The 25,148-nt window shown below is 38.2% G+C and overlaps 1 protein-coding gene across 15 annotated transcripts in view; it reads left to right on the top strand.

The window, feature by feature from the left end:
* Positions 1-25,148, top strand: part of ANK3 (ankyrin 3) — a 662,261-nt gene that overhangs the window by 568,860 nt on the left and 68,253 nt on the right. For 9 of the 15 annotated variants that reach the window (XM_072823191.1, XM_072823187.1, XM_072823185.1 and 6 more), the window contains 3 exons: positions 11,840-11,946; positions 16,948-17,172; positions 19,976-20,130. In XM_072823191.1, the coding sequence (XP_072679292.1) occupies positions 11,840-11,946; positions 16,948-17,172; positions 19,976-20,130 (487 nt within the window). Of the gene's footprint in view, positions 1-11,839; positions 11,947-16,947; positions 17,173-17,716; positions 17,816-19,975; positions 20,131-25,148 lie in introns of all 15 variants that reach the window. The other 6 variants (XM_072823184.1, XM_072823195.1, XM_072823194.1 and 3 more) reach the window with 1 other exon arrangement.

The following is a 25,148-nucleotide window of genomic DNA, read 5'->3' as shown; positions in this document are numbered from 1 at the left end:
TATAGAAGTAGGAAGTTGCTTTCTTCAACGATGGTGGAGGATCCCATGATCTGACAGGTGTTCCTTGTGGAACTGGCATGTTTAATGAACACATACAACTTCATGATCAACTCACCAGAGATTTGGAAAAAAAATGTATGAATGACATAAAGACATTTTAGGGACAATTGAGGACACTTGAAAATGAACCGGCTATATTGTTAGAGAATTATTGTTAGTTCTGTTAATAGTGACAACATTATTGAAGCTATATGGGGAATATCTCCATTCCAGGGGTGTGCAAGCTGTGGTTTCCAGCAATGGAGTAATCATTAAGTCAGCTATTTATTTTCAAATGGTTCGACCAAAAGAAGTATGTGTGTATGGAGAGAGAGAGCTTGTGCGAATGTGAATATGGCAAAATGTCAATGTTGAATCTAGATGAAGTGTACACTGGTATTTCTTATAGAGGTTTTTTTTTTTAATTTCTTTATTTGTTTGAACTCCTTCAAAATAAAAACTTGGAGGAAGGGGGAGAACAAATTCCAAAAGAGGCATGTTGACTTATTTAGTCTCTAGTATCTCATTTATTACAGAAGAGGGAAGAGGCTGATTCCTCCAGAGAGAGGCTTCACAAGGGAAGGGTCTAGTTACACTATGCAAGACTGATGAGAAGCATTTATTTTGGAAGTATGCTTAACATAAAGCACAGACTTCATATTAGAATTAAGTGGCAAACATTATTAGTTTATATCCATCATGCCTCTAAATCTGTATTTATAAACTTCAAAACAGAGTTTCTCCGCAGTATTGATATTGTCTGAAAGCATGCAAGAAGCCTTAAATATTTAGAATTCTTAAGGCAATGACACATGACTCATTGTCAGATTTAAAACTGCCCTGTCATTGTCCAGTTAAAGTTGCTTTGACACATAAAGGTGGAAAATGAATAAAAATTAATAACTCTCCATGTGCTGCTTGTTTTCAACAAGAGTAGACCACACCGATACAAAGCATAGTTGCCTCTTCATTATCATACTGCTGATTAATCAGTTTGCACATTAACCATAGTTAAAGGACAGTTGAGACTCAGGATAATTGGCACAGGCCTGCTGCTCCCAACTCCCATGTTCCTAAGAACCTATGCTGTGAAAGTAGGATTGGAGGCCAGAGCTGGGAAGGGATTTGGGAGAAATGAGCCCATCCTCATGCCCTGCTAAGCTGTAATCATAATCAGTCAGACACCTCCCACACACACACTGGAAAATCAAGAGTGGACTCTTTTTTACTGTGATATTGGGTTATCCATGAACTCCCTATTCTTTTACCTTCCCTTTACCTTGTAATCAAGTCACCTGTAGATAGACCTCTGAAAATATGTATGTAGATATATTATGCCTTCCAATTGTTAGATGTTATCATGTTATCATTTAAAGCAGTGACTCTCAGCCCTGACTGCTCATGAGAATCATCTTAAAGAATTTTTAAAACATGATTGCTCATCATATGATTTCACTCACATGTAGAATTTAAGAAACAAAACAAGGGAAAAGAGAGATGGACACAAACCAAGACACAGACTCTTAATTATAGAGAATGGATGGTTATCAAAGGGGAGGTGAGGTGGAGGGCTAAGTATGTGACGGGTTAGGTAGGGCTTAAGGAGTGCGCTGTCAGGTGATGAGCACTGGGTGACGTATAGTAGTACTGAATGGCTATATCACACCTGAAACTAACATAAGGCAGTATTTTAATTAACTGAAATTAGGATAAAAACTTAAAAACAAACAAATAAGTGCAATTGCTCAGTGGCTAAGAAGGGCTAGGCACAGGATTTTTTTAATACACTCAGAATTGAAAACCCCTGATTCCTAGTCAGACTTGTTGATTGGGAGAAGGGGTGTCTGACTGGCTCAGTTGGAAGAGCATGTGACTCTTGATCTCTGGGCCATAAGTTTGAGCCCCACCTTGGGTGTAGAGATTCCTCGAATTCTTAATTGGGGCACACATTGGAATCACCAGTGGTCGTTTGAAAACCAAGATGCCTTCAGAATCTCCCTGGCTGGGTCCTGAGCACATGTGTTTTTTTAAAGCTCCACAGGTGATTCTGGGATGCATCTCTGGCTAGGAACCATTGATTTAAAGCAACTCTGGCTGGGATTTTTTTGTATATCTATCATTCAACATCTAATGTTTTTGTTTTATAAGCTCAGATATGTGGGTGTCAGATTGTCTTAGAACAACATCTGTGCTTGAAAACATTCTTTTCCAAATAAAAAGTAACAGAGACAAGGGATGATTCCAAACTGAAGCCAAGTTGTCTAGGATGAATAGAATAGAATGGTTCTTTCATTTCTTCTGACATAATTATTGAAAGCACTTGTCTGGTATGGCTTGTATAATTGCTGTGTATGATCCACGCCAGCCAGTCCTCATTACATAAATGGAATAATATTCAGTAGACACTGTGTCAGGAGGTGTGATAATGCTTATGGTGATAGTGGTGAAAACATTTTGAGCTCCTACTATGTGCAAGACACTATCCTAAGTGTTTTACCAGTACAAACTCATTTACATTTCACAAAACCCTTTGAGATAGTTTCTTGGCTCCATTAAAAAGATGAAGAAACTGAGGCACAGTCAGCTTAAGTAACTCACCTCAGAGGACACAGGTAAATGGCAGAGTCACTGGCCATGTGGCTCCAGGCTGTTTCCTTAGAGGCTGTACATCTGCATTGCTCTGTGTGAGAAAGAAGCCATCAGAGAGCCCTCGGACTTTGTGCTCTGTCTTCCAAGATCTCACATACTTGTTAGCATTTTTTAAAAAGATTTTATTGGGGCAGCCCGAGTGGCTCAGTGGTTTGGCGCCACCTTCAGCCCAGGGTGTGATCCTGGAGACCTGGGATCGAGTCCCATGTTGGGCTCCCTGCATGGAGCCTGCTTCTCCCTCTGCCTGTGTCTCTTCCTCTCTGTCTCCCATGAGTAAATAAAAAAAAATCTTTTTATTTTTTTAAAAGATTTTATTTATTTACTCATGAGAGACACAAAGAGAGAGAGAGGCAGAGCCATAGGCAGACGGAGAAGCAAGCTCCTCACATGGAGCCAAATGCAGGACTTGATTCCAGGACCCTGGGATCACGCCCTGAGCTGAAGGCAGTTGCTCAATTGCTGAGCCACCCAGGCATCCCTTGTTAGCATTTTTATTATGGATGTTGGTACCATCATTTTTATATTTTTTTAGCATAAAATGTTATATTTAGGTGTGTTCTCTATTATGCTTATGCTAGATTCTAATAATAAATATCCTATTTAATGAGACTTAAAAGGAACCGACAACTTATATTCAGCAACAGGTTATGAAAATTATGGAGAAAATGATTATGCTAAAAAGTATCGCATGTAAGGCATCATGAAAGGAATGAAAATACTTGACCTTTGCATAGATATGAGGTAGAAGGCATGATAGTGGGTCTAAAAATGTTTTGCATGCTAACCAATTAATTACACTTCCTTTGAATGACCCTGGAAGTATCTGTTAAGACCAAGGGATGTGTTTGTGCAGCAAACAGAAACATTTAATTCAGTAAGACTTCTGGTAGTTATCCAAAAATAGGAGAAGAGCGGAAATCACTTAGGAACATGGGTTGGTTTTGCCTGTGTACACCCATTCCACTTTCTCAGGTAGCAGACAGGATCTGATGGCCAAACCTGCACCCTCATCCATTTCTCAGTGTCATTTAGAAGGGTCAGAAATCCCTTCCTCCCTCCAAGGATGGGCCCCAAACCTGGCCATCCAGAGCATTCCTTTTCCTAGATGACAGTGAACACTTTAGGTTGGAATGTAAAACCTAAGCCAGTCTAATGAGACTCAAATTTGAGACTTCTCTCCCTCTCTTCTCCTCCTGCACCTCCCCTCCCCCAACATCAGCAGGTTAGCCTTGCTGTTTCTTGTGTTGAAGGTAATTCTAAGGGGCTCTCAGAAATGTGCATGGTGGCAGAAGGTAGCCAGCCTGGGATTAAAGATTTGCTAGAGATAGTCCCCTGGAAGATAAACACCTTTGACTAGTGACATTTAATATGCTGCTTTTTCTCTCCAGAGTGCTTTGCCAGCATTACTCAGGTGATCCATTCAACACCTCTCTCAGATTGGTCAGCAAGATTATGTTTTTTGTTTTTTTTTTTTTCAAGGCAGACAGCTGGGTGTTGTGACTTTCTTAAGGTAGAACAGTTAATTTAGATGACTTGAGCTGGATGTTATGTTAACAGCTTCCGTGCTGACCTTGATTCACCTTTTTTAATGGAAATTGGTAGCTAAATTATTTTGAAATCAATCAGATTTGAAATCCCAGAGAAGTCAGCTTCCGTGGTTTGCTTTTTAGTCTCAAATAAATCTTAGGGGTGCTAATAGTTGACTTCAAGAAAAGAAATACTTTAGAGAAAAAAGGACTTGCTTTAGTAAGCCTTTAATTTATATTTTATTTTCTCCTTAAATTAGGCTTTCTCTTGTGGAATCCATTTTTTAAGGTGTACAAGGCGATGTTTTGATATATGTATACATTTTTCCATAATCAAGCTCATTAACATATCCATCACCTCCTATACTTATCATTTTTGTGTGTATAGTAAGAACAGTTGAGATCTCTCTCAGCAAATTTCAAGAATATAATACATTATTATTAACTACAGTCCCCATGCTGTACGTTAGGTTTCCAGAATTTACTAATCTTATAACTGCAAGTTTGTACCTTTAGATCAATATGCCCCTTCTTCCCCTACCCCAGCCACTGGTTACCACCATTCTATTGTCAGTTACTATGTATTAGACTTTTTTTTAATGGAATCCATTTCTTAAAAGAATATTTCCAGCTCGTTACACTAGATGTCCAACCAGTCCCATAGCAGTTTGCCATTTCACTCAGTATCTGCTATAGATCTCAATACTTAACAATACTTATTGTAGTACCTGCCGCAACATCTTATTAATGGATCATCTCATGTCATGCTTTCAGGTTCCTTATGGACTAGGTACTATCATTACCACTTACAGACAAAGAAGCTGGGGCTGAGAGGAGTATATCACTTGCCCAGTGTCACTTCACATCAGGTGACAATAGGTGATAGAGCTGAGACTAGAATTTGGGTCCAATGTCTGCTTACCCGGTTCTGCTGCTGACTACTAGCCTGCCACTCTAATACACACCTGACAAAGCATGTTCACCATGGAAAAGGTTGATATTTGCACAAGTATTTGTCGCAGCCCAGATACCCAATTGTTTGTTAATCCAGCAGGCTGCTTCCTGTAGTCTGATAAGACATATGCTCTCCTAAAAGCTACATAGAAGACTGTAATGCTCTGTTTAAGAACTTATTTATCCTCACTGATAAAAACTCTGGGAAGTTTAGGGTTATTAAAATTTGTGTTTCTGTTTACAGCAATTTAGAATTTTCAAATGACTTTCACAATGCTTGGGTCATTCCAGGCTCACAGTGAATTGAGACAGTTAATCTTATCTACCAGTTACCCTAATGCAGAAATGGAGGTTCGGTGAGGTGTCTGACTTGTCACTCACTGGACAGTGCAGTGATACAGCCAAAGTCAAACCCACGTCATGTTTTCTTGGTCTAAGGGAACTGACACCCACATGGGTTCCCCTGTCTTGGTCCTGTCCGGTTTGTGACCAGGTGGTAAAGCTATCCTTGCAAGCCTTTCCTTTCATGGGTTCCTAGTCTCATGACATTATCCAGCTGTTTCTCAATTAAACTGCACTTACAGTTTTTCAGATTAGATGCACTGGATTTTTATGTGACCTGATATTGTGACATCTACCTGGTGCTGTTAACAATAGCATGTCCAGGCCATCAGTAAATCTTCAGGACTACTTTCTGCTAGCTCCCAGGGGGCAGCAGAGCTGACAGAGAAGGACTTTCCCTTGTGTCATCCAATACTGGAGCTTGACAGTTGGCAGCCTGGAGCATTATCTAATATTGGAGTTAATTGGGTTGTTCTTTATTTTCCTTGCATATACTTTCTTGCCCCCTGCCTCTCTTCTTCCATGCCCAGACGTTTATTTCCAGACCTGGGCATTTGGGTGTGTCCTCTTGTAAAGCCAGTGTGTACTTGCTCTTCTCTTTCCTCTGATGAATAGGGCTAGTGAGAAACTATTTTGGGAAAGTATTAAGCTCATGGAGACAGTGATATCATCGTTAGTCAGGCTTTGGACTCTATTGAATAATGTGCATTTTGATTTTAATAGGGTCCTTGACATCACTTCCAAGATGAAAAATCTTGTGTGCTTATTGTCATTTTTGATGTGGGAGTAAAAGGTCTTATTAAATCATTGTGAATTTTTCCTCAACACAGTGTCCTACTAAAGTTGCCTGGTGGAGGGTGTTGATTTTGTGTTTGTCAAATTTTTGCAGTTTCTCTCTGAACTTCAGTTTCCTCATCTGTGAAATGGGTATGATATGACTCCCAGTGCTACTAGGTTCTGAGAATTCAGAGAATAAATGAATTTAAAAATCTAGAACACTGCTCAATGTCAAGCACACAGTAAATTTTGGCATTACTATTGTTAACATAGAAATTTCAGCATTTTTGAGTCAATAGGTAAGTCCTACACCTTTACAAGATGCATTCTTCTAATCAAATGGGCTCAGCTGATTTGATAGAAGCATGCTGTGGGCATAACTGTAAAGGACCAGTGCTGACACTGGAACATTTTTGTTTTTGCTCTGTTTTCCCAAAATTATAGTATTTTAACTAATGAACTAATATGAATGAAAGTCCTTTGAAAAGGAGAAATGACTATACATATAAAGAAACATTAATATGACTCCATGCCAACACTGGCCTTGGTGCCAGATTTTTGATGTACATTTTTATTTAGTTTCCACAGCAACCAACCCTCAGTTTGCAAATGAGGAAACTAAGACTGAGAAAACCTAAGAAATGCACTAAGGATCATGAAACCAGGAAACCATGTTGGGGCATCTTCAAAAGGGCTTTCAGTAAAGAAAGATAAGGAAAGGTCAAAGGCAAAATATTTCCTTTATTCCTGATGGAGGCCAAGTAGGGGGCTGGCTTAGTGTCTGAGTCAAGTAGGCCTGTTAACTGAACCCCTGAAATAGGCACATCCCCTCCCCGGTGGCCTGCATTGCCAACCCCGGGGCAGGCATACCCCTCATGGAAGTAGGCTTTGGGGAGCCAGAGGGACATGCATGTTCGCTGTCTGGGACCAAGCTCAAGCGTGAGAAGTAAACAGAGCCTTCCAGCTACCTTTCCCAATCTTCTAGCCAAATAAATCACTCCACATCTCCAGGGCCAAAGTGAATATAAAAGGATAGGAAGAGGCCTACGGTTACACAACTGAGTCGCCTTTCCAAAATGGAAAACTCTAGAGTGGGGATGAAGTGTTCTCCATTAACAAGTAGCAAAGGCAATTTTTAAATCTAAGTCTGCCAACTTTTTCCATTAAGTCCTGGGAACACCCTACTTACTGTGGGAAGCTTCAGAGCCAATGTAGTTCATCTTTTTTAACCATCTCCATAATGTGATATCCTGTTTATCATTTCAAATATCTATTTGTTCACTAACCAAATCGAGGAAAAGCTTTTCATTGGTACCATGGTGCCATTCACAATAACATGTCAGAACATTTCGGAATTCATATTGTTTATTAAAATAAATGAACAGGTCAAATTTGACATTTCAGTTTTAAGTAAATGCTAACCTGTAGAAATAAGAATTTGGAGACCAGGAGCTCAGAAACGAAGCTACAAATTAGTCTCTTTCTATACAAAATATAGGTCCAGTTAAATTACCTTGTTTTGTGTTTAGATGGATGCAGTGTAGGAAGAGCAAGCTGTTTGTCTGTGTTTAGCTTATTAAAATTGGTATGTCTGCTCATAAACCTAAGCAGACTTCTCTGGAAAAAAATACTGGGGCAGATATTGGGACATAGAGGTCATCATTCTGACCCAGTACATTTGTTCATTGTACATTTGTTCATTTGTATGATGACAAAGTTTCAATGAGTGGCAAAGACTTTGGAGAGTAAAAGAGTCATGCAGGACTGGCAGGGACTTGGGATCTAGAAGCTGGCACATTCCCACATACATAAATAGTACATGATGGCGGTGATACCTCCTTGCATGGTATAATTCATTGCTTCAATAATTAATGTTGCCAGTGCATGTTTCTAAGAGTACCAAAGGTAAATAATTTACTGTAATTACCAAAGAGGAGTGGTATTACTTATTTATTAAAACTTTTTTTTTAAATAAAGGGTCTGGTGTGAAAAAGTAACCTCAAGGCTCCAAATGTAGAAATTATAGTCTGCTGAAAAATTAAAGTGAGCATCACAACCCATTTTATATTAATATTTGCCCTATTCTGAGGGTTAGTTGTTTGGGGTCTCCAAAAGTCAATATAATTGGTAAGTAAAGCCAGACTAACGTGAACACATAATCTCTGGTTAACCCATCTAGAATTTAGGATCAGCTCCTGTGTCTTCCCCTTCTTGGTTTAATCCTTCATTTTGATGAGTACATCTTCCAGTAGTTTCCTGACAGAGTTCATGAGAAATATATTTGAAGGAGGGAGGGCTTATTTTTCTGAAAATATATTCATTCTGTTTTCACACCTTTTTTTTTTTTTTTTTGGTTAGTTTTAGAATTTTGGATTGAAAATCATTTCCTCTCAGAACATTGTTCCTTTCAGAACAATCGAATCGCTCCATTGCCTTGAACTTCAGGTGTTGCTGTTAAAAGTCTGATGGAAGTCTGCCATCTGTGATAATTTTTCCTCTAAATTTTTAGGCTCTTTCTTTGTCTCCAAAGTTCTGAAATTTCATGATGATGTGCTATAGAGATTTTATATTTATATTGCTGCTCACCAAGTGAGTCCTTTTACTCTGAACTTAGGTCTTCTGCTCTTGGGAAGTTTCTTTGATTTCTTCTCCTCTATTTCACTATTTTCTCTTCCTGGACCTTTTTTTTTTTTTTTCTTTTTTTTTTTTTTTTTTGAGGAAGGAAATGGATTTGAAATTTCTGACGTGATCCTCTGCTTTCTTGTATGTTCTCCTATTTTCTTTATTTGAAAATCTCCCCCTAACTTCTAGATATTTTTTCAACTTCAGTGCTGTTATATTTGTTACTTTCTATGAGTTCTTTTTTTCTCTAGGTTTTTTGTTTGTTTTATTTTGAGTATTTTATTGCTTTATGAGCATCAAAAGACCTCATCTCTCTCTAGATATCAATGAAAAAAATTTTTTAAGATTTTATTTATTCATTGAGAGAGAGAGAGAGCCAGAGACATAGGCAAAGGGAGAAGCAGGCTCCATGCAGGGAGCCCGATGTGGGACTCGATCCCGGGTCTCCAGGATCACACCCCAGGCTGCAGGCGCCGCTAAACCGCTGCGCCACCAGGGCTGCCTCAATGAAAAATTTTAAGCTTTCTTCTCCCTAAAATTCCTCTGTTTCTTCCAATTTGCTTTTGTTCTGTTTGCTTATTTATTTTATTCCTCATATTAGATACTTCTTAACTGTGCAGTGACTTGTGACTGTTTGGGCTCCACTAAGCTTGTTGGAAGCTTTCTCGCTGCATGGTGGAAAGTTGGCCATGCATGATTTCTACTCAAGTAAGAAGCTGGGGACATTTCACTAGGAAATCCCAATTCCCAGTGAATACTAAGTCACTGGGAAATCCCAGAGAAGAGTTCCCTTTTTCTGGGGCACCTGGATGGCTCAGTTGGTTAAGCATCTGCCTTTGGCTCAGGTCATGATCTCAGTGTCCTGGGATTGAGTCCCTGCTCAGCAGGGAGCCTGCTTCTCCCTCTCTTTCTGTACTCTCTCTCTCCCTCTTTTGTTCTCTCTCAAATAAAATCTTAAGGAAAAAAAAAACACACAAAAAAAACTTCCCATTTTCTGCCTGGAGGCTCTGTCCCTGTCTGTCTGGGGACCAGTAAAGGGAGGTTGTTTTCTCTTCCAATGTAGTGTCTGCCTTACTGTCCTCTTCTGAGAGTCCAGTTTCACATGGGAAAACCTCTCACCGTGTTCCACAGGTCTCATACAATTTTCTGTAGTTTCCATTCTTTTTTTTAAATCCTTTCCTTTGTACATTTTTCCATTTACACTTCCAATTTTCTAACCCTGTTTTCTATTGTGTCTTGTCAAGAACTGACGTATTTAGAAGTGAACAAATGCCCATTTGATTCTTACATATATTCCAGTGCTCTGTTAAATTATCCATCTTTTAATTTCTTTCCTGTTTTTCTCTCTCTTTTCTTTAACATACTAATCATAGATAGCTGTTGTGAAGTTCTTATTTGCTTACTTCAAACTGTAGGATGACCTGGGAGTCTGTTTACAGTATTTTGTTTTTGGTTCATGTGCTCTGGCCATGCTTGGCAATTTCTCACTGCATGCTGGACACGATATATAAAAACTTGTAGACATGACACACCCGACGATGATGTAATTCTGCACAAAGGGTGCACCCTGCCTCTGCTAGGCAAATAGAGTGGTGGCAGATTATTTCAATCCAGTCAAGGTTTTGCTGAAATGAGGCAAAATTGTTTGCATCCCTGGTAAACTCAGACTACCTCTAGTTTTCCCCTGGCCTCTGTGAGGACCCTTCTGTGAGAATCTTGTGTGATCCCCTCTCCCGACAAGTCCCAGACTCAATCTTTTCCTCATGAAACTGCCAAGAAGCAACACTAATCCTTTTAGCAAATTTCTGGTTAGGTTTCTAGCTTCCTGTTCTACACAGCCCCAGAATTCAGCAAATGTTCTTCTCAGAAATCTGTAGCATGCTGAAGGCCACCCAAATCTCCACTAAAATTGCCTTGGTTTTTCTGTTCCCCAGTTGCGCCCCCTGGATGTACAAAGCCCCAATTCTGTCTACATTGATAATTGACGAATGCACCCAAGTTAAAAATGGCAACAAAAAGTCCACTCAACTCTTCAAGACCCTCCCTCCCCAAGAGTACAGCTCCTCTAGCTTCCAGGGTCTCCCCAGTGCTCTGCTGCACTCAGAGCCCATAACTATATGGTATGGCACCAATGGTAGCCTTCCACTAGCTACTCTGCTCCACTTGGAAACAAAAGTTATCAAGATTGATTCTTTTTTCAGATATGGGAAGGAATTTTATAATTATAAGATTAATTTGGAGTTAATTATATGTTCAAGTAGTTGAAATCATGGTTAGCAGTTCATTGGTGATTTGGAAAATACTGTTTTACCAATTTATGCAAATCTTTATATTGTTGACACATTTCTCATGCAAAACTAATAGATTACATTAGTTAACATCTCCCCCGAGCTAATCACAGATGTAAAGTTTACAAAATTCTGATTTTTGCTTGAAAACTAAAATTTTATCAACTGGCATTGATAGCAACTAATGCCACCAGTTACTGTCCTTGAACTGACAGACTCACATTGTTCATTTTCAAGAAATAATGTCAAAACCCAAGTCAAAATAATCATAGTTTTGTGTCAGTTGTATACCGTGTTTCATGGAAAAGTCGCTTTCAGGTTACATCTAAATGCCTTTCTTGAAGCTAATGATCACACTTTTAGTAATCAGCAGATGTGATTTATGTCTACTTCCCATTTGAAACTGTGATATTCCTTTTGCCATGCCAGTTACTCAAGATGTTTTCTTAAAAGACTGAAATAATATATCAGTAAACTCTCATTGCTATCCCTGAAATATCTATGTAGACCTATAAAAGAGTAAGTACAAATTGTTTATTTTGACCATCTTGACTTCTAGAGACATAGAAGTATATTTTGTAGGTACAGAGAAGCCAGTGTCTTGTGTGGGTTGTTAATGCCATACATCATTTTATTTTGCAGCATCTAACATTCACAAGAGAATTTGATTCAGATTCTCTAAGACATTATAGCTGGGCTGCAGATACTTTGGACAATGTCAATCTTGTCTCAAGTCCTGTTCATTCTGGGTAAGTAATCTAAAAGTCACTTTTCTATATCCTATTAAATGAACATTATGTTTATTATTTGTAATTATAAATTCATATTGACAAGCTTCATATGTATGAAATATTGGTCTTCTAAGAGTTCGTTTCTGAGTATATGTGATGTGTATTTGTAAGTCATGAGTAAATTTTTTTTTCTGAGCAAATTTGTATATCTGTTTTTTGTTGAAAAATGCACAGTGTTAGAAAGGAAAAGAATTAAAGTATTGGTGCAAAAAAATTCTTGCCTGTTTTGGTACTACTTCCAGGTCTTTAATTTTCCTTTTCAATTAAAAAAAAAATCTAGTCATATCCCTTAATTTTACTTATTCAAATGATGTTTTATTTCTGAATATCTCATTTTCCTAATAAAAAATATGTAGGTATTTCTGTTCATTTACCTTGCTGACTGCTTTTGTGCTTTGCTTTGAACCCGAAGTTTTCAGGTCAAGTTTGGTACCTTCTGCATTCCTGAAATAAAATTATCATTAAGTTTAGTAAATTAGTATTTTATTTCTTTTCTATAATTATTTAATTATTATTATATAATTATTTATTAAATTAGAAGAGAAATTAATTTTAAAAAGGAAAGAAAGAAATTCACTTTTAAAAAGTGAGTGTACCAATGGGTGGACCCAGAGGTGCAGAGGTAAAAACCACATCAGACAGGCTCCTTTCTACTACCCCATTATGTGACAGAATTGGGGTAGGCTGGGGGAGGTGACCTGCTGCAATTGCTGAATTGATAATCAGCGTATATTTAGATGTGGGATTCTTCACCTGTAGGTAATTAAAACTTGGGATAATCGAATCCACACAAATGGAATGGAAATAATTGAGATGATGAAAACATCCAGGTGTTTTCACCTCTGAAACTGGCATTTAGGCCATAAATTAGTTGTGATCCAGGACAAGAGGGGATTAGTTTGCAATTAAAGAAATTAACAATAATTAACATTTATGAATGCTGTATGTATTATATGAAGTATTTCCTGCTGCTTTTAATTAAAATAAATTGTAATAACTAATGTTTACCTTTTTATGTGCCTGGCATTGTCTTAAATGTCTTACATGTATTATCTTAATTATTTGAACCTTAAAATGACACTCTGAGTTAGGTTTTACTCATTATCCCCATTTTATAGATGAAAAGTCGGACTCATAGTAAGGCTGCAGGTTATTTAAAGTATTCTTACAGAATTATGGCTTGTAGCACAAAGAGTTGCAATAGCATTTAAGAAATAATTGCCATGAAAGGACTTTATAAATTATAAACTACCTGGTGGCCTTTGACTCATTAACATTGCATTTCTTTAACTCAATCAGAAAAACCTTTAATTATAGTAATATTAATGTTTTAATTGCTTAAAATATTTATACCATTGATACTAGATGTTTATGGATCTAACATTGCAAAAGCAAAAAAAAAAAAAAAAAAGAGAGAGAGAGAGAGTAAAGATTAATTAAGAAGAAAAATGTAAATTACTTGGGAAACAGCATATTCAAGAGTTCCCTGTATTAAGCTTGTTGGATTGTCACCATGTTACAAAGACCTAGAACCAGCATCTTGTATTCTCTACATTGGAAAGAAAGCACCAGGGTTTAATTTAGTCAACTCTTTTGCTTTGCTTCAAATGATTGAACTTCAAATGAGAGGTTGAGAGAGCATAGGATAATAAAATCAGAAGTAAACTTTCTCATACACCAGAGAAAATGAAATATTTGAATGCACAAATTCCCTCTCCTTCCTCTTGAATTTATTGAAACAATAGACATGTCCAGGAGAGCAAAAGTAATGGCAGCTAGTGTGGGCTTATTTGAAAAGGAAAATATAAACTTGGTATACACTTGGAAATGATTCACTAGTACCAGGTCTGTGGAGTAGCTTCTGTAGCCACTAAAGGAGAATAGTTTTCCAGGTTGTCCCACAAATGCCAAATGCCTTGATTTCATTTCCTGATGGTTTTTATTTTTCCTTTGCTTATCATTGACATTTTCTGTTGCTTGCTTCTAATTATCTTACATTAATTTTTCCCATTTGCTTTCTAAATTATTTTGCAGCTATTCTTCTCCACTTCCTCAGTATGATTCAAGGTGATAATTGTGTCCTTTATGTGAACCACCCTTTTTTGTATTTTTAACTTATGTGAAGTTTTCCCACAGTTAGATGTGTCAATGTCTGTAGTGTATCAGCATTCGTCATCCCGCTGTTCTTAAAACTAGAAACGTTCATGTGTTAGTTTTAGGATCATTCGTAGAATTCCTGATTTAGTTTAAATATTAATAAGGTACAACAAATATGATTAAACATCACCTTTTGATTTGTTTTTAATAAGTTATATTGCATGAAATTTTATTTTGCACAGAATATGTAAGGAATGAGTTTAGAAAACAAATCACTGTATTTCATGATGTTATTAATGATAGGACCCTTGTCCTGCTTAACCTATATTCTCACCTTTCCTCAGGCTACTGGCTCTATGAAGTTGAAAACCTTAGAACAATAAATGATTGCTAATGAGTACCAACTAGGCACTGGAGGGTGCTGTGTGGAACCCAGAGAAAAACTTCTTCAAATTTATAGTTAAAATCAGAATTCTAAGGCCTATTTTTTCCATTTGGTTCTGATACTCTTTGTAGTTTGGATATTTTTATATTGACACAGATAACCTTCTTATACTACCTGCCTTCAGACTGCTCAACTACAAGGGTTTTATATATATATGTGTGTATACACACACACACACACACACACCATATATATATATACATCTTTTTCATATAGATATGTTTTTAGTATTAGTAACCTTGTCTGACCTATGCAATTCTGAAGCACACTTAACAGAATAGTTTTTGTTCAGTGGATCACTCAGTAAACATTTATTATGTACTTACTGTGTTTGGGAACTATGCTCAGCTTTGCAGGTCAAGCAGTGAATAAGACAGGCCTGATCTGAATTACCATCTATATTGTTGAGATCAGCTGTTTGTTGCTAGGACAAACATTGCCCTCCCACTGTAAACACTCCAGTGTTTATTTGTACTAATACAGCCAAACTTTCAAACCTAGAGTTTATCTTTAGTTTTTGAAATTTTATTTAAGTGATCTCTACACCCAGTGTGGGGCTCGAACTCACGAGCCCGAGATCAAGCGTCAGATGCTCCACCAACTGAGCCAGCCAGGCACCCCTCAGAGTTTATCTTGAATCATTTTAATCCATTCTGTTGCTATTATATCCAATCATGAGTTGACTTTCACCACTGAATGCTGGAAAGGGTCAGATTTTGTCTTTAGCTTCTTTTATAAAAGTTGCCCTATTACCTTCATTACTGAGTAAAGGTAGTTGTTAAATACATCTAAGACAATGTGGGCTCACCACAGCAGTTTCAAGTGAGCCTTGGTATCATTTAGCACTGGAAGCAGTTCATGTGAACACTTGCACAAGTGAACAAGTATCTTTGTCTTTGACTTGGGAGGTGTGTGTTTTGTTTTGTTTTTGACGAGATCAGTCTCTTTCCCCTCTTACTTTGACTACTACACTGGTTCTAGCCTCTCAGAGTATGTCTAATATTACAAAAATGCATAATCCAGAGGAAAATAGCTAAATCTAAAATACCCAGCAGGGTATGGAGTTGATTACACCTCACTGATGACCAGAGTTGGTTCTGAACATCTGATTGGCTGAAAAACGAGCCCTGTGCTATTGCCTTTCTCTATGGGGAGGCAGGTCAGTTTGCTTTGTTGAAGAGGTTACTCTTCTGAGGTCGAGAAGCATTACTCTTGAGGAAAGGGTCTCCAGCTACGACCTCCGTGCACGGCCCTAAAATCTGTTGCAGGATATTAGAACTGTATTTAGATGAACTATATTCGGTAGAGGATTTTGATGGATGGGATTATACCCCTGCCCAATACCATAGATATTCAGATAATTTTCTAATTATCAACATTTGCTGCTGTTTCAGTAATAAGCACATTTTCACATGTGAACATTGGGATGCAAAAGGACGTGTGTTCTCCTGTTTGACTTGCACTCTTCCATATGTCGGACTACTAGCTTATGTTCACCAGAGTGCTTTATAATACCAAAGATTCGAGGAGGACTCTCCACAAGCATGTGATAGGAATCAGGAATTGCAATAACAAAGATAAGATACTAGTCATTTCTTTACATTTTCATATCTACATGAAGAAAAATAATTTTTCTTCATTAGCTTTAATAGAAAGGCCAATGGTGGAATTAGAGTATATAATTTAGAGACATTTTCTAAAAGTCTAAATATTCCGTTTTGTATGGCTATACAGATACACCAGTGTCAGTTATTTTAAACAGTTTTAAAGCCAAATTTATACTGAAAAGATTAAATTCCTTTCCATCAAAATTGCCTTAGCAAACCTAGCCATCTGCTTTTATCCTTAAATTCTGCTTTGTGGTAGTAAAAATTAGAGTGTTTGGTATGATTAAGCATATTTTTATTTTATGAGTTGTACATGTTAAGACATACTGTGGAGTTTCATCTGACTTGTCAGAGATAGAGATTCCATAGTCAGCATATGGCTAAAACCACTTATAGTTAAAAATGATGCTTGAAAAAAAAAAATGATGCTTGAATATAGCTGAAGTCATCCACTGACTCCACATAGGATGGTCTGGGTTTGGGTTTTACGTGCATGACAGTCCTGTGAGAGCCAGTTTTTATTCCAGCTTTGAAACATTCCTCAATTTGAGCATCTGACAAAGGGTTCGGCGTCTGTTACGGGGCCACATCCCACCAAAAGCAGTTTGTCATGTCCCACTTATTCCCTGGTTCACAGGCTGAAGGGCATGTTTGATGTGACTCCACTGTATCCACTTCCAGTTTATTTTTAAAGAGAGGAAACGATAGCTACATTGTCTGTGGTTTTAAACCTTAACATTGACTCTCAAGACCTACTGGGAAGACAGTTTCTTTCTGTCCTTGATTTGGGTTCTGATCTTCTCCCTGCAGGTTTCTGGTTAGCTTCATGGTGGATGCAAGAGGCGGCTCCATGAGAGGGAGCCGTCACCACGGGATGAGAATCATCATCCCGCCACGCAAGTGTACAGCCCCCACCCGAATCACCTGCCGACTGGTAAAGAGACATAAACTGGCCAACCCACCCCCCATGGTGGAAGGAGAGGGATTAGCCAGTAGGCTGGTAGAAATGGGTCCTGCAGGGGCACAATTTTTAGGGTAAGTGATTTTGTCAATCTTTATCTTGGCCCTTGTGTGATATATTTGGTTTTCTTCACCCTCTTTTAACTCAAGGAGTTAAGCACTAAAACTACTCAGTTGGACCATTTTGATCGAGTACACCTTTCGTGTAGTGTCGGAGGTCACAGAGCTGTGTGACTCTCTGGAAAGCTAATAGGCTGATACTTCCTTAACTGAGTTTGCTGGTCAAAGCTTTTACTAACCGAGAAGCATGCTCTCTGCTCAGTGAGTGCACGGAACCCCGCAGCCCCCAGAGAAGTCAAGGCACCTTTCTTAGGGGAAAACGTAGACGCCGAAACTCTCTCACCAACATTGAATCAATGGCTACTCTGGGTGCACGTCTTCTTTAAAGATGATTTTCAGGGTGGTAATCCATTGTGATGCGGTGTTTTGCAAAAAGGAAAAATGAATTCGTTTTCTGAGGTGGCACTTGGGTGCTGATCAGGCTGGCTCTGTCGTGACGGACAGTTTGTTCACAGTTTCCCCTTCTCGTTTCTCTTCCTGCTGCATGGATGTTATTCAGTAAACTGCACCTTCCTACCAATCCTCCCCCTGTAAATGAGGGTGAGAGCTTGGTTAGCCGAATCCTGCAGCTTGGGCCGCAAGGAACAAAATTTATTGGGTAGGACCTTTATAGACAAGATACAGAATGTCTACAACTCTCTTTCCATTTTCAGTTTTTTTTTTCTGTCACACCCATGGTCTTCTCGTCTTAATTTTATTTTTATCTTTTCAGTTTTTAATGCTTTCAGTTGATACGTGTCACTGAAAGAAACAGAAACCATAGTGGCTTGACTTACTGTAGCCCTGCTCCCTCTCTCGTGCTTCCCGAGCATGTGGAATCCACCGCAAGCATTCTGCTTCATGACGTTGTGCTTTTGTAAACCTTCCTTTAATTTGAAATGTTTCAACTGCTTCTGATAGTTGTTAAGACAGACTGACGACCTCACTGTAACCCAGTATAAGAGAAGGTATTTGCAGGCTTTGAAGTGACATTTGCTATAAATGAGTAGGTACATGTGTGAATATAGATATGTGTATATATTTTATATATATATATATATATATATATTACGTGTCTGGACTTCCAGTTTTTTTTAAAAGTACGTACTTCCACATACTGAGTAATCTTTATGGGCTTTGCAAAAGAAAAGTCCTCAATAAGTCAACTGATTTTGATAAATGCTGGGAATAGAAGATACTTAAAGAAAGCCAAATAGGCAGCAGAGAGAATATTCTACTAAATTAATTAAAGTGTCTTGTTTTGTTTCGTTTAAGCTGAAATGTGTTGGTATTTGTTGTTTGTTTGCTCGTCTGTCTGATTGGTGGATTTGCCTTGGCAGTCTGCATGAAGAGACCTGTTATGAAAAGTTATGCTTGGCTTTCACCTTGGTCAAAGGCCCTGGTTCATACCTTCTCTCCAGTATTGTTGAATGTCCTACACAAAGCCACATTCCTTAAATATTTACAGAGACAGTATCTGATACATTAACCTGCAAAGATTGTATCTAGTTCTCAAAAAAAATTTTTTTTAATGTCAAATCAGATGTGATTAAAACCTATAGTAAATATCATAACTCTTAAAATTATTAACACTCTTAGGAATAGTTGATTTTGTTTCTACCTATCAAAAAATAAAGACATTATAAAAAATTTTAATAGCCTTCATTTGAATTAATTATAATTATTTTGCCAAAAGGAAAATTCCCACATCTATCATCCCATTTTAAGTAAATGATTTTGTAATAAATGATACATTCATATCTACTTACATTATTGGATCGTTACAATGACTCTCCCTTTTTATGCTCTTACCTATTGAAGCCTTTGTCTTCTATTATCACATGTGCATAAACATATAGGTTAAGAGGTGAGGTTACATACAACCTCTGTAGGAGAATAATGATACTGTCTACTTAAATGTCATAAAATAAAGCTGCACAATCCAACTACATAAACTGTGTGTGATTGTGGTCTGCTTACTTCCATCCATCTTTTTTAGCATTTATCCTATTTTAAAAGTTAATAAAATTATTCCTGTGCTCGATTGGCTATCCTCAATTTGCAGCCATCCTTTTACATTCTTTTGCAAAAGGACACTGTCAAAAATTAATATATCTCTATATTACAATTTCAGACCAACAAGTGCTTTTTCAGAAAGTTTAAATATTCCTGTGCAGGTTATACTAGAGTTAGGAAATTAAGCTGCCCACTACCATTTCACAAATTAGAAATGAGTGAAACCGCCTTAACTATACAGGCCATCAAAGTCATAGAAAGTCACTATTGGAGGCAGTGAATTAGGTCGATCGTTTGCTTGCTTAGGGGTCAAACACTTGTGATCTTTCAAAGTAGGAAATATACAGAATTTCTTTTTCAAAGAACTGACTGTGTCCTTTTAAATCATTAGCTTTTTGTATAATATAATAGAGCTATCATGTTTTTAAAAATGGACCAACTTGCTTATGGTCTATTTTAATAGCTTTCAATTCCTTGATTCAAAAATCCTGTTTAGATATGCTGAATATTTTCCCTTTACTAAATCAAATGCCTAACATATGGTAGGCCCTTATGAATTGTTCGTGAATGAATGAATGATGGCATGTTTTCAGGCTTCTAACATATTATTTAATTAGCAAATGATTCTGCAGCTTTGAAGTCATTCCCAACCTTAGTGGCACCTCTGATTTTCAAATGAATACTGTTAATGAAACTGTCTTGAAAGTATGATACTATAAATATATTTCATTTGATAGCAAAATAATGTGGATTTTTTTTCCAGCCCTGTCATAGTGGAAATCCCTCACTTTGGGTCTATGCGAGGAAAAGAGAGAGAACTCATTGTTCTTCGAAGTGAAAATGGTGAGACGTGGAAGGAGCATCAGTTTGACAGTAAAAATGAAGATTTAACCGAACTACTTAATGGCATGGATGAAGGTAATTATGACGAACTCCTTGTCTCTATAAATGTCTGCAGGTAGGAATCAAAGGACTGGCTGTGGTGAAGTTAATGTTGCTTGAACACTACTTATTTGTATCTTGAGCTGGGAGTCCAGCTCCCTGGCATTTATTGCTGCTTTCTGAATCTCAGGCATGAAGTTCCTTTTAATCCCACAGCTTTTTTTCTCACAATACTAATGGACAAATATTACGATGATGATTCTTCCGGCCTTTAGTCAAATGTATTCAGCTTTCCCAAACCCAATAGAGTTTTCTAAGTGCAAGATGTGTAAGGAGGAGGTGAATAATAATGGAAGGTATGCAAAGCATGCAGAATATTTTTAAGGAAATACGTTCACATTTTATTTTTGGAATAATTCTTTCTGGATCCTTTCCTGTGTCTCTGTTTTCTCCCCGATTATTCCAACATTCTTCATGAATTTTTAATTTCTCTTGGGCAATGATCACGGAAAAGAATAAATTGCAGGCTAGTTACTGGAGTCTGTGTCATATTCTGTGACCTACTAAGGCCACGTGGCTGAGCATGTCACTTATCATACACTCTTCCCTCAACTAACCCTCAGAATGAAGCAGGGTTTCTTACTAGACTTTGAGAATAGACTTGTTTTGAGAGTAGGTACTTGGTGCAGAGTTTTCCTTTGAAAAGATAAAAAACATAGACCAAGTTCGCCACAGAATAAATCTTTAGACTGACTTCCTCATCACTACAAATCCAGCACTTGTTCTAAAAAAGAGCTTTATTAGAGATATAATTCACATATCATAAAATTCACTATCCTGGCATTTAATTCACTGGCTTTTGGAATGCATCCAGCATAGTCTCTGGTTTCAAAGTGAGCACAAAGGAGCTAGACCGACTTGGGTGTTTGAGGGATGAGCATGGGCAAGTTCTTTGGTCCCTGTGAGACTCTTACTTCTGTAAAACGGAGATCACCTTCCTTGCTTCATAGGGTTGTTATTGGGAAAAATAGTTCTGTGAAGCACTTGTGAAATACAGCCTTTGTCACACAGTAAGCCCTCAATAAATATCAGCTGTTGTCACTATTTATTCTAGAGAAAAAATTGTCTGCCAAAGTTTCTGTATAAGACACAATAGCAGCCAACCAAGAATTTAAAGATGTTCTTACAGCAGGGTGGAAGGACTAATAATTGTTGAGTTTCTACCATTCATGAGGCAGTGATAAACTCCCTTCTGTAAGAAAATTTAAAACAAACCTATAGTCCTGCGAAGTAGATAGTTTTTTTTTTATTATTATTATTCATAGAGACAGAGAGAGGCAGAGACACAGGCAGAGGGAGAAGCAGGCATCATACAGAGAGCCTGATGTGGGACTCGATCCAGGGTCTCCAGGATCACGCCCTGGGCTGCAGGCAGCGCTAAACTGCTGTGCCACTGGGGCTGCCCGAAGTAGATAGTTTTAATCACACTTTAGAGAACTGAAGTTCAGACCAGTCAACTTACTTACCTAAGGTTACCGAAACTAAGTAGCAGCACTAGGGTTGAAATCTTGTTGTATCTTTCTTCCAAAGACTTAACTGTATTGCGCTTACTTTAGAAATGTGTGTCTGATGGAGGAGAAAATAATTTTTTTAAAGATTTTATTTACTTATTCATGAGAGACACAGAGAGAGAGAGACAGAGACATAGGCAGAGGGAGAAGCAGGCTCCCTGCAGGGAGCCCAATGTGGGACTCGATTCCAAGACCCTGGGATCACACCCTGAGCCAAATGCAGATGCTTAATTAAACACTGAGTCACCCAGGCGTCCCAAGAGAATTAATTTAAAGAGGTAAATTCCTACAAACCTCTAGAGGTAGGTAAATTCCCACAAACTCTTTAAGGTCCAGAAGAATAGTCATCTTAAATGAGTATCATTAAATGTATCATATGTGATACTGATATTTATATCTATAATTTCAAATGATTTCTAATAAGAACATGCAATGGTAATTAAGATTTCTAATTTTTATTACCTTATTTTAAAGCATGAAAAGTAGTCATACTCTTAAAAGGAAATTGATAAGAAAACACAATTAAAAGTTTTAAAAAGAGGGATACCTGAGTGGCTCAGTGGTTGAGTGTCTGCCTTCAGCTCAGGGCGTGATCCTGGGGTCCTGGGGTCGAGTCCTGCATCGGGCTTCCAACGTGAGGAACCTTCTCCTCCCTCTGCCTATGTCTCTGCCTCTCTCTGTGTGTCTCTCATGAATAAATAAATAGAAGCTTTTAAAAACAAAAGTTCCTGGGGTCCCGGGATCGAGTCCCACATCAGGCTCCCTGCTTAGAGCCTGCTTCTCCCTCTGCCTTTGTCTCTGCCTTTCTCTCTCTCTCTCTGTCTCTCATGAATAAATAAATAAAATCTTTAAAAAAATAAAAATAAATAAAAATAAAATAAATAAAATAAAAGTTTTAAAAAGAATACATCCTAAGAGAATGAATTGAATTAGCATTTTGAAAATAATAAAGTACTTTAGGTGATTCAGGATTTAAAAATGGAGAGAAGAAGAGAAATGGGTTTTCCAGAGAGGTTATTTTGATTTAAGAAAAATAAAGTATATAAATATTTTCATGTTTCTAGTGTTTCTTTTTTTAAGATTTTATTTATTTGTTTGTTTGTTTGTTTGAGAGAGAGAGAGAAAGAGAACATGAGCAGGGAGAGTGTCAGAGAAGAAGAGAGAGAATCTCAAGCAGACGCCCCCCTGAGTGTGGAGCCTGATGCGGGGCTCTATTCCATGACCCTGAGATCATGACCTGAGCTAAAATCAAGAGTCGGTTGCTCAGGACACCTGGGTAGCTCAGCGGTTGGGTGGTTGCCTTCAGTTCAGGTCGTGATCCCGGGATCCAGGATCGAGTTCCGCATCAGACTCCTGCGAGAGTCCTGCTTCTCCCCCTGTCCTGTCTCTGCCTTTCTTTCTCTGTCTCTGTCTCTGTCTCTCATGAATAAATAAATCTTTAAAAAAAAAAAAAAAAGAGTCAGTTGCTCAATCAACTGAGCCACCCAGGTGCCCCCATGTTTCTAGTGTTTCTTAAATGTCAATATAGTAGATTACTAGTTACTGAAATGTAGCCTCTATTACACACAGATTTTCCTTTATTTTTTATTTTATTTAGGGCATCTGGGTGGCTCAGTGATTGAGCATCTGCCTTTGGCTTAGGGCATGATCCTGGAGTCCCGGGATCGAGTCCCACATCAGGCTCCCTGCATGGAGCCTGCTTCTCCCTCTGCCTATGTCTCTGCCTCCTTTTCTGTGTCTCTCATGAATGAATAAATAAAATCTCTAAAAAAAATAAAGATTTTATTTAATTATTTGAGAGAAAGAAAGCAAGAGAGAGAGAGAGATCACAAGCAGAGGGAGAAGGGCATAGGGAGAAAGAGAAGCAAATTCCCTGCCAAGCAGGGAGCCCGATGTGGGACTCGATTCCAGAATCCTGGGATCATGATCTAAGCTGAAGGCAGATGCTTACGCGACTGAGACACACAGGCACCCTCTTTTTTTTTTCTTTTTAATCAAGCTACCTTGGTACTGTAACCTCCTGAGGGCTGAGTACATGTCTTATTTTTTTTTTTAAGATTTTTTACTTATTTATTCATGAGACACAGAGAGAGAGAGGCAGAGACATAGGCAAAGGGAGAAGCAGGCTCCATGCAGGGAGCCCAATATGGGACTCAATCCCAGAACCCCGAGATCATGCCCTGAGCCGAAGGCAGACACTCAACTGCCGAGCCATCCAAGCATCCCCAGAGTACAAGTCTTAATCACCTTTGAACTCCCAGAGTCAGATGCAACATTGATTTCGGCTCCCCCTCATTGCTGATGAGGGGCAGAAGGAGGAACCTCTTTAAAATTATGTAGCTATGGGCAGCCCGGGTGGCTCAGTAGTTTAGCGCTGCCTTCAGCCCAGGGCCTGATCCTGGAGACCCGGGATCGAGTCCCACATGGGGCTCCCTGCACCTTCTCCCTCTGCCTGTGTCTCTGCCTCTCTCTCTCTCTCTCTCTCTCTCTCTCTGTCTTATGAATAAATAAATAAAATATTTAACAATAAATAAGTAAATAAATTTAAGAAAATTATGTAGCTATCTGGAGGAAGAGTTCTCATCAGTCTATTTCCTTTACTCCAAACGTCATTAATGTTAATCTCTAGGAGACAAAAGTTAAAGAGGAGCATTTACTTTGAGGAAAACTCTGAGAAAGTAACAATAATCCAGAATAACAAGAATACCAAACATTCTAAAATAGTGCTGTCCAACAGAACTTTATACGATGATGGGAATACTCTGTGTATGCTGTCTGACAGTAATCACTAGTCCCCTGTGATTCTGGAGTACTTGAAATGTGACTAGTGCAGCTGAGGGAAGGTGATTTTTAATTTTGTTTAAGTAATTTCAGATAGCCACATATGGCCACTTGCTACCTCATCGGACATTTTGTAGTTCTAGCAAAAACATTGAGTATTCTAATATGTTCTCCTTTGATTTTGAGTATATATTTTAGTATGTCCCAACAGTCACAGGTGGAATTTTTTTTTTAATTTTTAAGGTTTATCATACAGTGGACTTCCATGATTTCATGCAGACTTGTGTTTCTTTTTAAAAGCAAAACAAAACAATTTCCAATAGGAATTAGTCCTATCCTTGCTTACACAAATGATGCCCCCAGTGCTGCCATACTCAGGACATCTGTCAGATGTTTTAAGAAATGATGATGTAGCCCTCTGTCCTGGATTCTGTATGCTATCTTGGTAATAGTAGAAAGAGTTTCTTTGCTACATTTTTTTTTAAAGATTTTATTTATTTGAGAGGGAGAGAGCACGAGTGGTGGGAGGGGGAAAGGGAGAGGGAGAAGCAGACTCCCCACTAAGGAGGGTGCCTGACACAAGGCTTGATCCCAGAACCCAGGGATCATGACCTAAGCCAAAGACAGATGCTTAACCCACTGAACCACCCAGGTGCCCCATAATGTCTCCTTTTTAAACCTCTTCCATAAATGAATCCTTTG

This window comes from Canis lupus, chromosome 4 (genome assembly GCF_048164855.1).
Source record: "Canis lupus baileyi chromosome 4, mCanLup2.hap1, whole genome shotgun sequence".
Taxonomy (NCBI): Eukaryota; Metazoa; Chordata; class Mammalia; order Carnivora; family Canidae; genus Canis; species Canis lupus.
Note: the sequence above shows the minus strand (reverse complement) of the source record. Positions and strands in the feature narration are given on the sequence as shown.